We start from the raw sequence: 12,401 nt of genomic DNA, 5'->3' as shown, positions 1-12,401 counted from the left end.
TCTATTACATTCTCCATCTGATATAGAATATATGATATACACATATTCTATAAACGAATACATGATATAGAGTCTATCATGTAGCGATTTACTTTTTACTTCTGTGAATTACAACGTGGTACGGTAGGAAATGAGGAAGCTTAAAAAGCACAATTTTCTCACTAAAGCATAACCAGACACAGCAGCCTATTAGGGTTTCTCCACCAGAAGATGGCAGGCAGTCAAGGGGGACAGAGTTCGACCGGCGATAGACCAGCTGATTTCCCCTAAGAGATGCCAAGGGCAGCTGACCGCCCCTCCTGGCCCGTGAAGCTGCCCCTTGCGGGCCGAGAACTGCCCAGAGGAGCCAGAGGAGGCCCTCAGGAGCCACAGCTCTCCCTGTATCTTTCCTGGCCTGTATTTGCACCCCTAGGGATCCCATTCCCTTTCCCGACGCAGTGCAAGGAAAGGGAGCGGAAAGGGGGCGGAAAGGGAGCGGAATGGGGGCTGAAAGGCAATAAAAAACTTGTAAAGCCGTAACTGCTAGTTCTCCCAGTAGCCTATGTCCCTGCAAACATCCTCCACAAGAAGTAAACTGGGTGGGTAGTAAAAGGTGAAGGCTCCCTTCTCAGGGCTGCCGGGACGGCCTCGAGGGCTTGTCTCTGTTTAGGTCCCAATTCCTCCCGGATCCGTACACTCACACAAGCGCAGGGCAACAATCTCAGCAAGTGTTCGTGTGTGCCCGTGTGACTCGCCATCGCGTGGCAGATGTTCGGCTGAACACTACAGTAATTTATGTAACAGGCTTATGAGCGCAGGTCCCTGGGCCCACAGCTTCGCGGGGGTCTGGTCGAGCGTGCGTCACAATCTACGCGGCCAAGAGCAATGCGCACGCGCAATATAACGCGGGGCTGCCAGCAACTTCCGGGCGCTAAGGGGCAGGCAAGGCAGTGACGTGTCCCAACAGTCCGACGGACCTAGATACCCCTCTTTGGTTCCTCCTCTTGGGATTAGTGTCCATCTCTGGAAGCAGGATCCAGGAGGACGGGAGGGGCCGCTGCGGATCGCAGTCGCGCGACCCGGAGGAGACGCCAGCCTGAGGAACTCAGCGATCCCCGACTCCTACCGGTGCCCCGCCCCGCCCATGCGCACGCGCACTGGCGGCAGCTGGCTGCGCGGGAGCTTTCGGGACACGGGGCGGTGCCCAGCCAGCTGGAGGGAGGGAGGTGTCAGGCGGGGAGGGAAGCAAACGGCGGGACCAGCGGCGACGGTAGCAGCAGCATGGCCGCGATCTATGGGGGTATAGAGGGGTGAGTGCGGCCCGGCGGAGGGAGCCTGGGCCCGAGGGTGGGGCGGAAGGCCGTGGCCAGGCTGGCAAGCTGGTGGCCTTGAGCCACGGCGTCCGGGCACTTTGGGCGGCGAGACCTTGCGGAGAAGAGGTGTGTGCACGCGCAAGGGCGCCCTGCAGCGCGCGACCGTATGCCTTACGGGGACTCTGCGTGTGCAATAGCCACACCCCGGGTGGGGGATCCTTTGTGTTTCTTGGCGGAACCACGCCCCTTTCTCCCACGAAACCCCCACTCCGCTGTCTTCAGCTGGGGAGGCAGCTCCTTTTTCCTATTCCTGACCTCGGACAGAGTTTTGCAGAACAGGTGTCAGGTGTGAAATTGCTGAGCGGGGGCAGGGTGGGGAGTGGGAGTGGGGGTGGGGAAAAGCGGGACAGAGATCTTAGTTGGAGGTTATCCGGGAGCTGGAGCAGCTGTGAGCCAGAGTGCTAGGTTGTCCTGATGTCTGAAAACCACTCCATCCCTGTTGGCCTGCCATGCTGCTTTCACTATATTGCATTTTTCTGCTCAGAAGCTTGTTTACTGAACTTTTTGTAATAGTTCTGCCCCTAGGTATGACTATGGATAAGATATTTACCCTCCCTGGGCTACATATGTGCAAAGTGAGGATAGGGATAAATAAGATCGCTGCGTCCCTGTCAGTGGCAACATTCTGTGAATCTGAGTGTGTCAAATCAGGAAATAATGGGGTGGCTGTTCTCTCAGCCAGGGCACTGTACTTTCGAATCTGTGATTGTTTTCACTTCTCTGGCAGCCACACCCCACTCTTGATTCACAGACTCCACAGTCTTTTCCCATGAATTATTAGGAATGAGCTTTCCCATCCTGGATCTGTAGCTTTTAAAAACACACACACACACACACACAAAACAGTATAGAAGTCTGCATTCATCCTTGTTATAGTCATCTGTAAGATATGATCCATTTCTTCCAGTTCGTCAAGACATTCTTTTGGATGTTGAATCTGCCAACTCATGTATTAACTACCCCCTTGAAATTTCATGTCCTCTTTGAGTTTGATGAGTGGTCTTCAGTGTCCTCTTCTTCCATTCGTAAAAGTAATGATCAATAAAGAAACATATATCCCAGCACCACAGATCTCCCTGTGAACTATCGTGCCCCCCAGTAATCAACATTTGACGGTTTACTTGCTTAAGTATGTATGAACTCACTCTGTCATGTGGTCAGCATTTCTCGCAAAGGTGTCTTAAAGACACCTGGATCTTGAAAGGCAGTCTTTAGCTATTGGGAGGGAAGCAGAGAGATGTGCCATTTTTCTTAGGAGTGTTTGCTGAGCATTGCCCGTGCCAGTTCCTGTGCTAGTGCTGAGAGGGTAAGTGATCAGGAGCTTGACCCAGTGGAACTTGAAGTCTAGTAAGAGGTGGACACAAAGCCTCTGAACACACTCTTCATACAGAGGAGTCCTTAATAACTTTAGAGGCACTGTGAAGGTTTGACTAATGGAGACCTAACTAATTCGTGGGGGTGGGCCACACCTCAGAGAAGGTTTCCAGGACTAGGTGAAGTGTAAGTAGAGTTTTGCAGGATAAGGAGGACATCCCTAAGGGAAGAGGAGTGACAATTATGTTTCCGTTAAAGAGCACGCAAACACTGAACCATAGAGGCGGGTTTGGGAGTGGTGATTGAGTTTGTTGAAACTGTGTCTTCCATCACACTGGGCTCTGCCAGTGTGGACAGCACAAGCTTAGTTCTCTCTGCGGGTTTTTTTCCCAGCAAGACCAAGTGCCCTCTTGTGTTCTGTAGGGGAGGCACACGGTCCAAGGTCCTTTTAGTCTCGGAGGATGGGAAGATCCTGGCAGAAGCAGATGGACTGAGCACAAACCACTGGGTAAAAACCACACTGAGGGGATCAGAGGGCTTGGTTCTGATTTTATTCTCTGTAATTCCTGTTGAGGTGGTGGCTGGGGCTCATAGAGCAGCCTATAGGGGCAACATAGCTTCTGTAAGCCTTTGTAACTCCTTCTTCCCTTGATTGGGGCCAGCTGATCGGGACAGACAAGTGTGTGGAGAGGATCAATGAGATGGTGAACAGGGCCAAACGGAAAGCAGGGGTGGATCCTCTGGTACCACTGCGAAGCTTGGTGAGTCTGGGGTGGAGCCGGGGAATTCAGCCATCAGTGACACTGAGACAGCAAGTTCGAACTAGATGAGTTTGATGACTGTAGAGGGAAAGACCTCCGAGACTTAGTCCCTGGTGTCGAAACCGTCATGATCTCACCCAGTCTCATGGCTTCAGTTGCCACCTACAAAGTACAAGTGTGTTGGAAGAGCACAGGGCTTTGGAGAGCTGCCGAGACCTTGGTTTGAATCCCAGCTTTGCTGCTCAGTATCTGAGGAACCGTGTGTAGGTTACTTACCTTCTCTAAGCCTCAGTTTCCTCATTTGGAAAATGTGGATAGTAGCTACCTCAGAGTTGTTGGGAAGGTAAAATGACATGATACATTGCAAAGTGGTTAGTATAGAGCCTGACCCATAAGCACTCATTAAATGTTAGCTATTATTACTCCTGCTTCAAATCTTTCTCCCAAGTTGCAGTAGCTCCAGCCACTCCCTGGACATACATGTGGGATGTTCTGCAGCCATAGGCAAACCCCATGTGTTCCAAACCAAACTTACCTCTCCATCGCCCCTCACCTTGCCCTGCTGCCTGTTCTTTCTGTTAAGAGCACTACCGCCCTCCCAAGCTCCAAAGCTGGCATTGTGGAATCCATCTTTCTTCTGTCCATCCCCAGTCCAGGTTGTTCTATAAGAACAACCTGGTTATAAACCACAGCCTTCCCAGGGTTCATTGTGTGGGGTGAAAGGAGGACTGGGGCTGGGTGAGCAGGGTATGGCCAGATGGGGAGAACAGGAATCAGGCATCAGGACGGGGAGGGGGTTGAGAAAAGAGCTGGGGCTGGGGCTCTGCACACTCGCTCACCTCCCACGTGGCCTAGGGCCTATCTCTGAGCGGTGGGGATCAGGAGGACGCGGGGAGGATCCTGATCGAGGAGCTGAGGGACCGATTTCCCTACCTGAGTGAAAGCTACTTAATCACCACCGATGCCGCCGGCTCCATCGCCACAGCTACACCGGATGGTGAGGAAGTGGAGGGAGGGGTGAGAGTGAGAACTGTTTTTTTTGGGAAAGCCCCCTAGATACAGCTGACAAAACTTGTTCTGCAAATATCCAGAAGGCAGCCTCTCTTATATTCCCCTCGACTCCTTCAGTAGTTTAAGTCTCTGCCAGAGCAAGGACCAGGCGGCAGGAGGGAGGGCAAGAAAGGTCTCTCGATGGGAATCAAGGAGTGGAGTCATACATAACTCCCCTGCAGATGAGGGAACCCCTGGGGGCGGTGTGGTGAGGAAGGCAGGCTGTGGAAGCTGTCAGTGCTGAGGAGGAAGTGGGGTGGCCCTGTGATAGTGTAAGAGTGTTGGTGTCATGGGATTGGTGTTTGAATCCCAGTTCCTGTTTTGCCTGCTCTACCATGTTGATGAAGTTCCGAAACTCTCTTGAGTTTCCGTTTCCTCATCTATAAAATAGAAGTAGTTGTATTCATAAGATGGTTTAGGGTATGAGTGAATATCACTATGAGAACAGGTCTAGCACAATCTCAGTAAAGCAGGTAGAGTCGCTGGAAAACTGGCTGGGCAAGAAGCTGCATTTCCTCTAAGAGGTGCAGGCTTGCATTTCTCTTTGTCCCCCTAGACAAGGGCATTATGGGACTGGAGTTTTTCTGAGACCCAGGCCCTCACCCTCAGGCAGGAAACTAGCTGGGCCCATTTTTCTCCTCTACAGGACTGGGTGGTGATCCCTTGCCTGGGGCTGGTTTCTGTCCTGTCTTCCCACAGCAGCAAGCTGTTGGTCTGTGCCAGGCCTTGGCCGCACCGAGCCTCCTATTCCCTTTCCCCAGGTGGAGTTGTGCTCATAGCCGGAACAGGCTCCAACTGCAGACTTATCAACCCTGATGGCTCTGAGAGTGGCTGCGGTGGCTGGGGCCATATGATGGGTGATGAGGGTTCAGGTGAGCTCACTGACTGGCCCAGCTCCTGGTCCTGGATCTGCCCCTTCCTTCACTCCTTGTCTTTCTCTCCCTACCCTTGGCTCACTGAGCCCTTGGGGCTTCCTGGGGACAACTCCTGAACAGGCCATTCCATGTGCAGGATCATGACTGAGATCATAGAGGTGCAAATGCTGGACTAGCTGCTGACCCTGCTCTCCAGCAGTGACTTGCACCCAGGACTCAGATTCATCCCTCAGCACAGGGGCCTGCCTGTGTTGACTTGCTGTCCTTAGGGAGGAGTTGAAACTGAGGGTAAGGCCATAGATGCCAGGAGATGGCATACCAGTCTGCTAGGGGAAAGGGGTGTAGAAGCCCTTCCCACCATCAACGCTTTCCAAGTAGCATGTGTATATTTTCACAGGGGCCCTTGAGGTCCGGTTCATGGCAGTGACTCCGGTGGTGTTTGTGACAACAGACTGACCTTGTTTTATCCTTGGGTAGCAGCTGGTGTGACAGAGCCTCACCTATTCTGTCTTCCCCCTCCAACTTTCTCTTATCTCGGTCAGTCAGGTACTGTTTGATTAGAGACCTCCCCACCCCCCTCTCCCACCCCCTGCCACCCCTGGCTGGGAATCAGGAAACCCAATTTGTATAAAACTCAAGCAGATCACTAACCTGTCTGGATCTGAGTTTCCTTCCTCATGAGCTCAGGGTGACTGCTCCCATCTTCTTAGCCCTCTCTGCTCCCTGCAGCCTACTGGATCGCACACCAAGCTGTGAAAATAGTGTTTGACTCCATCGACAACCTAGAGGCGGCTCCTCATGATATCGGCTCCGTCAAACAGGCCATGTTCAACTATTTCCAGGTACTCCTCCTGCTCCCAGGAAGCATGCACACTTGGGGCAGGGCAGTGAGACACTCCAAGTAAGAGTGGATGCAGAGGAGGGCCTGGGTGGGTGGGCAGGAAGTGGGATGAGCTGTGGTTCTGAGTTGCAGGGTGAAGTCGTAGGTGAGGACGGTGCATTCTAGGACGGACGGGGTGGTGCATTCTAGGAGGCTGTCAGTCATGAGGAGGGGGTGGTTTGGGGACAAGTGATTAGGCAGACTTCATTATTGGGCAGCTAGAATCTGCTGGGAAGGGAAAGCAGATGGCTTTCTAGGCTAGAATGAAAAGTTCAGGGTGAGGTCGGAGGGCAGAGACAGCAGGTAGAGTGTGAACGCATGCACTGGGCTGTGAGCTGCTTCTGGCCTGGAAGGGTCAAGAGAGCCCCTGAAGAGGTGGACAGGGAGAGTTCTGGGGGAGATGCATCTTCCTCCCCAGGGCATTGGGGATTGACTCCTCCTTGTTTGTGCCGTGTTCTTTTGTGGTAAGTTAGGAAACACCTGCCTTTAGCAGAACCAGAAGTGAAAGGCGGGAGAGAAGGTGAAAGGGAGAGGACAAGGTTGATGAGTTTATTTGATAGTTACCTGTGAGGCCCAGTTAGTCTTCCTGTCTAGCCATTTAGGTGGGCTGGGGCTGGGGCTGGGACCAGGACCAAGGAAGGAAAATAGAGATGCTGGGAAGCAGGGCCTGGATTATCGGGGCTGAGGGATTGATGATGAAAGAGGACCCTGGCTAGGCCAAGGTGAGGAGTAGGAGGGGACCAGGCAGAGAAATCACTTGATGAGCAGTTGTCATAGGAAGTGCAGTTAGTAACTGTTAAGCTATCCCGACTCAGCCAATTGGTTCCAAACTCTACTGATAGGTCTGCTGCTCCCTCTTCTGTCCTTTAGTCATTCTTACAGGGTTGTTACAAAGATCAAATGAGATAGTATATAACATGCTTACTACATTGCTGTAAGTGCTCAAGTTTTACCACCCACCCCCTCAGACATTTACTTAAAATGTATTCTGGGCCGGGCGTGGTGGCTCATGCCTGTAATCCCAGCACTTTGGGAGTCCGAGGCGGGCGGATCACAAGGTCAGGAGATCGAGACCATCCTGGCTAACTCGGTGAAACCCTGTCTCTACTAAAAATACAAAAAATTAGCCGGCTGGGCGTCGTGGCGGGGCCTGTAGTCTCTGCCACTCGGGAGGCTGAGGCAGGAGAATGGCATGAACCCGGGAGGCGGAGCTTGCAGTGAGCTGAGGTCGTGCCACTGCACTTCAGCCTGGGCGACAGAGTGAGACTCTGTCTCAAAAAAAAAAAAAAAAATGTATTCTGGGGGCCGGGTACAGTGCCTCACACCTGTAATCCCAGCACTTGGAGAGACCAAGGTGGGCAGATCACTTGAGGTCAGGTGTTCAAGACCAGCCTGGCCAACATGGTGAAACCCTGTCTGTACTAAAAATACAAAAATTAGCCGGGTGTGGTGGCGGGCGCCTGTAATCCCAGCTACTCAGGAGACTGAGGCAGCGAATTGTTTGAACCTGGGAGGCGGAGGTTGCAGTGAGCTGAGATCGCACTGCTATACTCCAGCTTGGGCGACAGAGTGAGACTTTGTCTCAAAAAAAAAAATGTATTCTGGGGAACCGTTGGTTCCTCAGGACCTTAGAGGTGTCAAAGATGTGTAAGTTTGTTGGGATTGGAAGGACCTGCCTTCTGTGGTCAAATAAGTTTTGGGAGAAACAAATTGATTTCTTGATTACAGGACTTCTCAGAGCCTTTAATTTGCTAATGTGCATTGTGACTCCCCAAGGGAGAGTTACAATATGCAATATTCCTTAGATTCCTTTGACCAAAGAAATCTTTTCAAGAGCATCCCAACCCAGCTACTCAGGAGGCTGACGTGGGAGGATTGCTTAAGGCCAGCCTAGGTAACAGCAAGACCTTGTCTCTAAAAAGGAAAAAAAAAATTACAAAAAAAAGAACAGCTCAAGAAACTATAGGAAACACTTTGGTGAACACAATTCTGTTCTCTGTGCTGCCTTCAAACTAATCTATAAGAAATTATGAAGTCCATGTTAGAGAAAACAAATAACTTTTCTCAAATGAGAAATCTCAAATCCTTGTACTTTGGAGTTAAAAAAAAATTATTCTAGCTTTCCCAACAGTAGAGACATTAGGAAGGCCAACTTTGGTGGGCAGATTGGGATTTTCTTTTGCTTCTGATAACTCTCTTGTGCCCTTTCTCCTCTCAGGTGCCAGATCGGCTAGGAATACTCACTCACCTGTATAGGGACTTTGATAAATGCAGGTTTGCTGGGTTTTGCCGGAAAATTGCAGAAGGTACTGGAGGTGGGGTGGGTTTTATGTGGCTTTGTTCTTCAAAGATCCCCAATTGGGAGATTGAGTGGGGTTCAGACAGGACTGGACAACAGTTTTCCTCTCACCAAGTGACCTCTGTTCTCTGCTACCACTGGCCTTGGTGCTGGTGGGCCTTGGGGTGGAGGCAGAAGGGCACGTGGGTTGTGTTGACAGTTTTGTATTACCTGTGTTTTTCTCTTTAATAGCTGTCATGGCTTGTGTAGGCTGTATGCCTGTTTCTGAGGAATTTATGAAGCAGTTGTCCTTTGGACAAATCTATAACTCTTTTTTCCTGCCAATTATACTCAAAGAACTAGGGTATTATAGAGAGGTTAGGCATATTTTGTTGGGTGTCAGGAGATGCTGAACAGAGGGCTTGTATATCTGTACATTGCTCTTTCTCCACTGTAAGGTCCATCCTGCCTTAATTTGGGTTCCTGCAGCCTCAGGGCATTCTAGGGCTCTCTTCGATCCTGCTGGACTGAGTCCCCTCTAGAAAAGAGCCAGGAACAGGCTCACCAACAACAGATTGTTAGAAGTGGGTGGAGGGCACTGACAGGAGTCCCATCCAGCTGTTCATCTAGGGTCCTGGGTCCCCAGAGCTGTTTGTCAGTGGAGACTTGCTTCTCTACCTGCCACGAGGCAGGCATCCATCCTGCAGTAGACTCCTGCTAGCTCAGGATGCTCCCATGGTGGCTGCCTTGCAACAGAGAGAGAATAGCCCAGGAATGGCAGCTCCCTCATTTCTCACCAGTTCCCTTCTTCCATCCTCCCTACCCCAGGTGCTCAGCAGGGAGACCCCCTTTCCCGCTATATCTTCAGGAAGGCTGGGGAGATGCTGGGCAGACACATTGTAGCAGTGTTGCCCGAGATTGACCCGGTAAGTTGAGGTGGGAGTGAAGGTGGGGAGCTGCTGGGCAAGGGGTGGTCCTTTCCCACTGGGGATGGGACTATCCCATCAAATCCTATGTAAATTGGATACTATTGTAAATGAACTTAGGGTCTGAGAAACATTCTGCAGAATGTCTGTAACAAAAAAGTTATTTGGTCAAATGCCCATCTCTGTAATTGACCTGTAATCTGTATTTATATATATTGTATTGGTTTAATGTATGTGTGTGTGTGCTGTCCCCTTTCTTTTTATTTTTTTATTTTATTTTTTATTTTTTTGAGACACAGTCTACTTTTGTCAGCCAGGCTGGAGTGCAGTAGCGTGATCTTGGCTCACTGCAGCCTCCGCCTCCCACTCCACCTCCCGGGTTCAAGTGTTTCTCGTGCCTCAGCCTCCCCAGTAGCTGGGATTACAGGCGCACATCACAACGCCCAGCTGATTTTTGTATTTTTAGTAGAGACAGGGTTTTGCCATGTTGGCTAGGTAGGTCTTGAACTCCTGACCGCAAGTGATCCACCCACCTTGGCCTCCCAAAGTGCCAGGATTACAGGCATGAGCCACTGTGCCCAGCCTGTCCCCTTTTTTTCAGTTCATTTCAGTTCAGTCATGTTTCTGTTAATTTCCCTCACTTCTCTCGTTCCTTCCTCTCTATTGTTGCTCAATGCTTTTTCCTTCCTCTTCTCTCCTTGGCCTTTCTGAGTCTCTCCTATTTTCTTCCCTTTTTTTTCCCCTTTCCTGAGTCTATCTACTGTTTCTTGGCTTGAGGGTGAGTAACCGGGATAGGGTGGGTTGCTCATAGGAAACTCCCCGCTTCAGCACTGGAGAGACTAGGTTGGCCCCCGTATCCATTTTCTGCTCTCCACCCAGGTCTTGTTCCAGGGCGAGATTGGACTCCCCATCCTGTGCGTGGGCTCCGTGTGGAAGAGCTGGGAGCTGCTGAAGGAAGGTGAGCCTGCGGGGAGGCTGGAAGGGCAAGGGCAGGGGACGGGGCTGGAAAGGAGGTGGCCCAGGAAAGCTGCTTGCCCCAGAGAGAACCTGCTTCCTGGACCCTAAGGCCTAGACAGGCCACTGATGCTCCCATCTAAGGCCCTCAACCTCACTCTGCCATTGAGCCCTTTAATGATGTCCCATCCACCTTCCTTGAACTCTTGAAAACATGTTGTGTTCCAAATGATTTATTGAATCATAGCCACTTTTTAAAAGTTAAAGACAGATCAAACTTAAAATTGGAGCACTGACTGGCATGTGATAACCTGTGGGGACATCCCTAGTCAACATAATTCTAGCCGGAAGAAAAGAGGCCTGGCTGCTTAGCCCTGGCAGCCTTATGCCAGGCAGTTGGATGGTTTCCACTGGACATTCTGAAGTAGCTCAAGGACTCCCATTGCTACCATGGAGTTCCTGGCATTGGGTCCTTTGGAGCTGAGAGGAGGGCAGGCCCCCTGTGCTGCTGGCTCCAGTACCCACGATTTTTCAGGCTCCAATACCCAAGTACCCAGTGCACCCTGTGTGCTGGGGACTTGGCATGTAGGCCCCTCCAGCACCTCTACAGGAGTACCTCAGGGTCTGGGCGTCCTTGTCTCCCTTCCTGGCCCCCGTACAGGTTGCTGGTCTCCTCTTACCTCTGTCCTTGTGTTCTTCCCTCCAGGTTTTCTTTTGGCGCTGACCCAGGGCAGAGAGATCCAGGCTCAGAACTTCTTCTCCAGCTTCACCCTGATGAAGCTGAGGCACTCCTCCGCTCTGGGAGGGGCCAGCCTAGGGGCCAGGCACATCGGGCACCTCTTTCCCATGGACTATAGCGCCAATGCCGTTGCCTTCTATTCCTACACCTTCTCCTAGGGGGCTGGTCCCTACTCCACCCACTCCAAGCTCAGTGGACACTGGGTCTGGAAGGAAGGAGTCTTTTGCTTCCTTTCTCCTTTTTACAGAAACAAACATAGAAGAAAATAAACGCACTTTATCCACTCCCCAATTGGACTGCATTGTCAAACACACATGCTGTGTACACCCTCAGTGCACCTGCCAGCAGATATCCTGGAGCGCTCAGGAGTGGATTTAGTCCAGGGTTTAAAGCCCTGCCCCCAGGTGCTCGGCCGGTGATCTGCATCCACTCAGCATACACTTGGGCAGATAATTTATCTGCGTGCTACCCTTCCCCCCATATTACCACACATATGCACTATCTGGCTGCCAGTTAATCTGTGACCTGTTTTCTCCTGTCGTGTCAAGTGGGTAACGATTCCTGTGTGACCACAGTCACCAGAAACAAGTGTTCGCCATGCAGAACATCACAGAGAGTACCTTAGGCATATCACACCCTCTCCTGAGACTGCCAGCAGGATTTAGGGGGAAGGGTACAATTCTAGACTGGGAGCGTCGTAACCTCACTGGATTTAGTAATTGCAGGTAAGCAGGACGTTTTGCAGTTTTTCACGTGAATGAGTTCTTGAAAGGTTATGAGGATGGCTGAGATCCAAGAAGACCAGCTAGGCACCGCTCACCTAGGTGGCCGGCCTATTCCTGGCTGCTACTAGCCTGGCTCTGCTTAGAGCCGACACTTTCTGTGTTGTGTGGCCCTGGGAATGAGGAGCATCAGTGAAGAGCAGACATGATTCCTGTCCTCTGGATATCACAGTTCGACCGGTGAAGACAAACCTGAAGCTTCTGTTCCACTGCCTGTGCTGCTTGGTGAAGACTAAGGACAGGAGTCTTGATCCACAATAGCTGCCTCTCCGGGTGTTTTATTAGGAGGCATGTGGATCATGTCCTGCACATCAGTTCTCCAATTTACAGACATCAGTTATTCTAGAGTTTGTTTTAAAATCGGGTTTCTGTCTACTCCCTTCCCCTGCCCTGGGCTATCTGATGATAATAGGTTAAGAATGGGGAATTTTCATTTCTATTATACTAAACAACTTGAGTAATTTGTGCTGCAGAGGTCCAGCATCTGCAC

General features: G+C 51.1%; 1 protein-coding gene across 1 annotated transcript; it reads left to right on the top strand.

Annotated features, from left to right (window-relative positions):
* The first annotated feature begins 234 nt into the window (after positions 1–234).
* On the top strand, positions 235–11,420 carry NAGK (N-acetylglucosamine kinase). The gene is given in 11 exon segments (XM_011945207.1): positions 235–1,139; positions 1,142–1,289; positions 3,090–3,174; positions 3,329–3,427; positions 4,283–4,424; positions 5,239–5,349; positions 6,082–6,194; positions 8,451–8,538; positions 9,339–9,436; positions 10,316–10,394; positions 11,097–11,420. Coding segments are annotated over 11 exon segments (1,170 nt in total). The 5' UTR covers positions 235–1,123; the 3' UTR covers positions 11,288–11,420.
* Positions 11,421–12,401: the final 981 nt, after the last annotated feature.

The sequence above is a fragment of the Colobus angolensis genome, unplaced genomic scaffold, assembly GCF_000951035.1.
Source record: "Colobus angolensis palliatus isolate OR3802 unplaced genomic scaffold, Cang.pa_1.0 Scaffold24, whole genome shotgun sequence".
Classification (NCBI taxonomy): domain Eukaryota; kingdom Metazoa; phylum Chordata; class Mammalia; order Primates; family Cercopithecidae; genus Colobus; species Colobus angolensis.
This window is presented reverse-complemented; position numbering and strand designations above follow the sequence as displayed.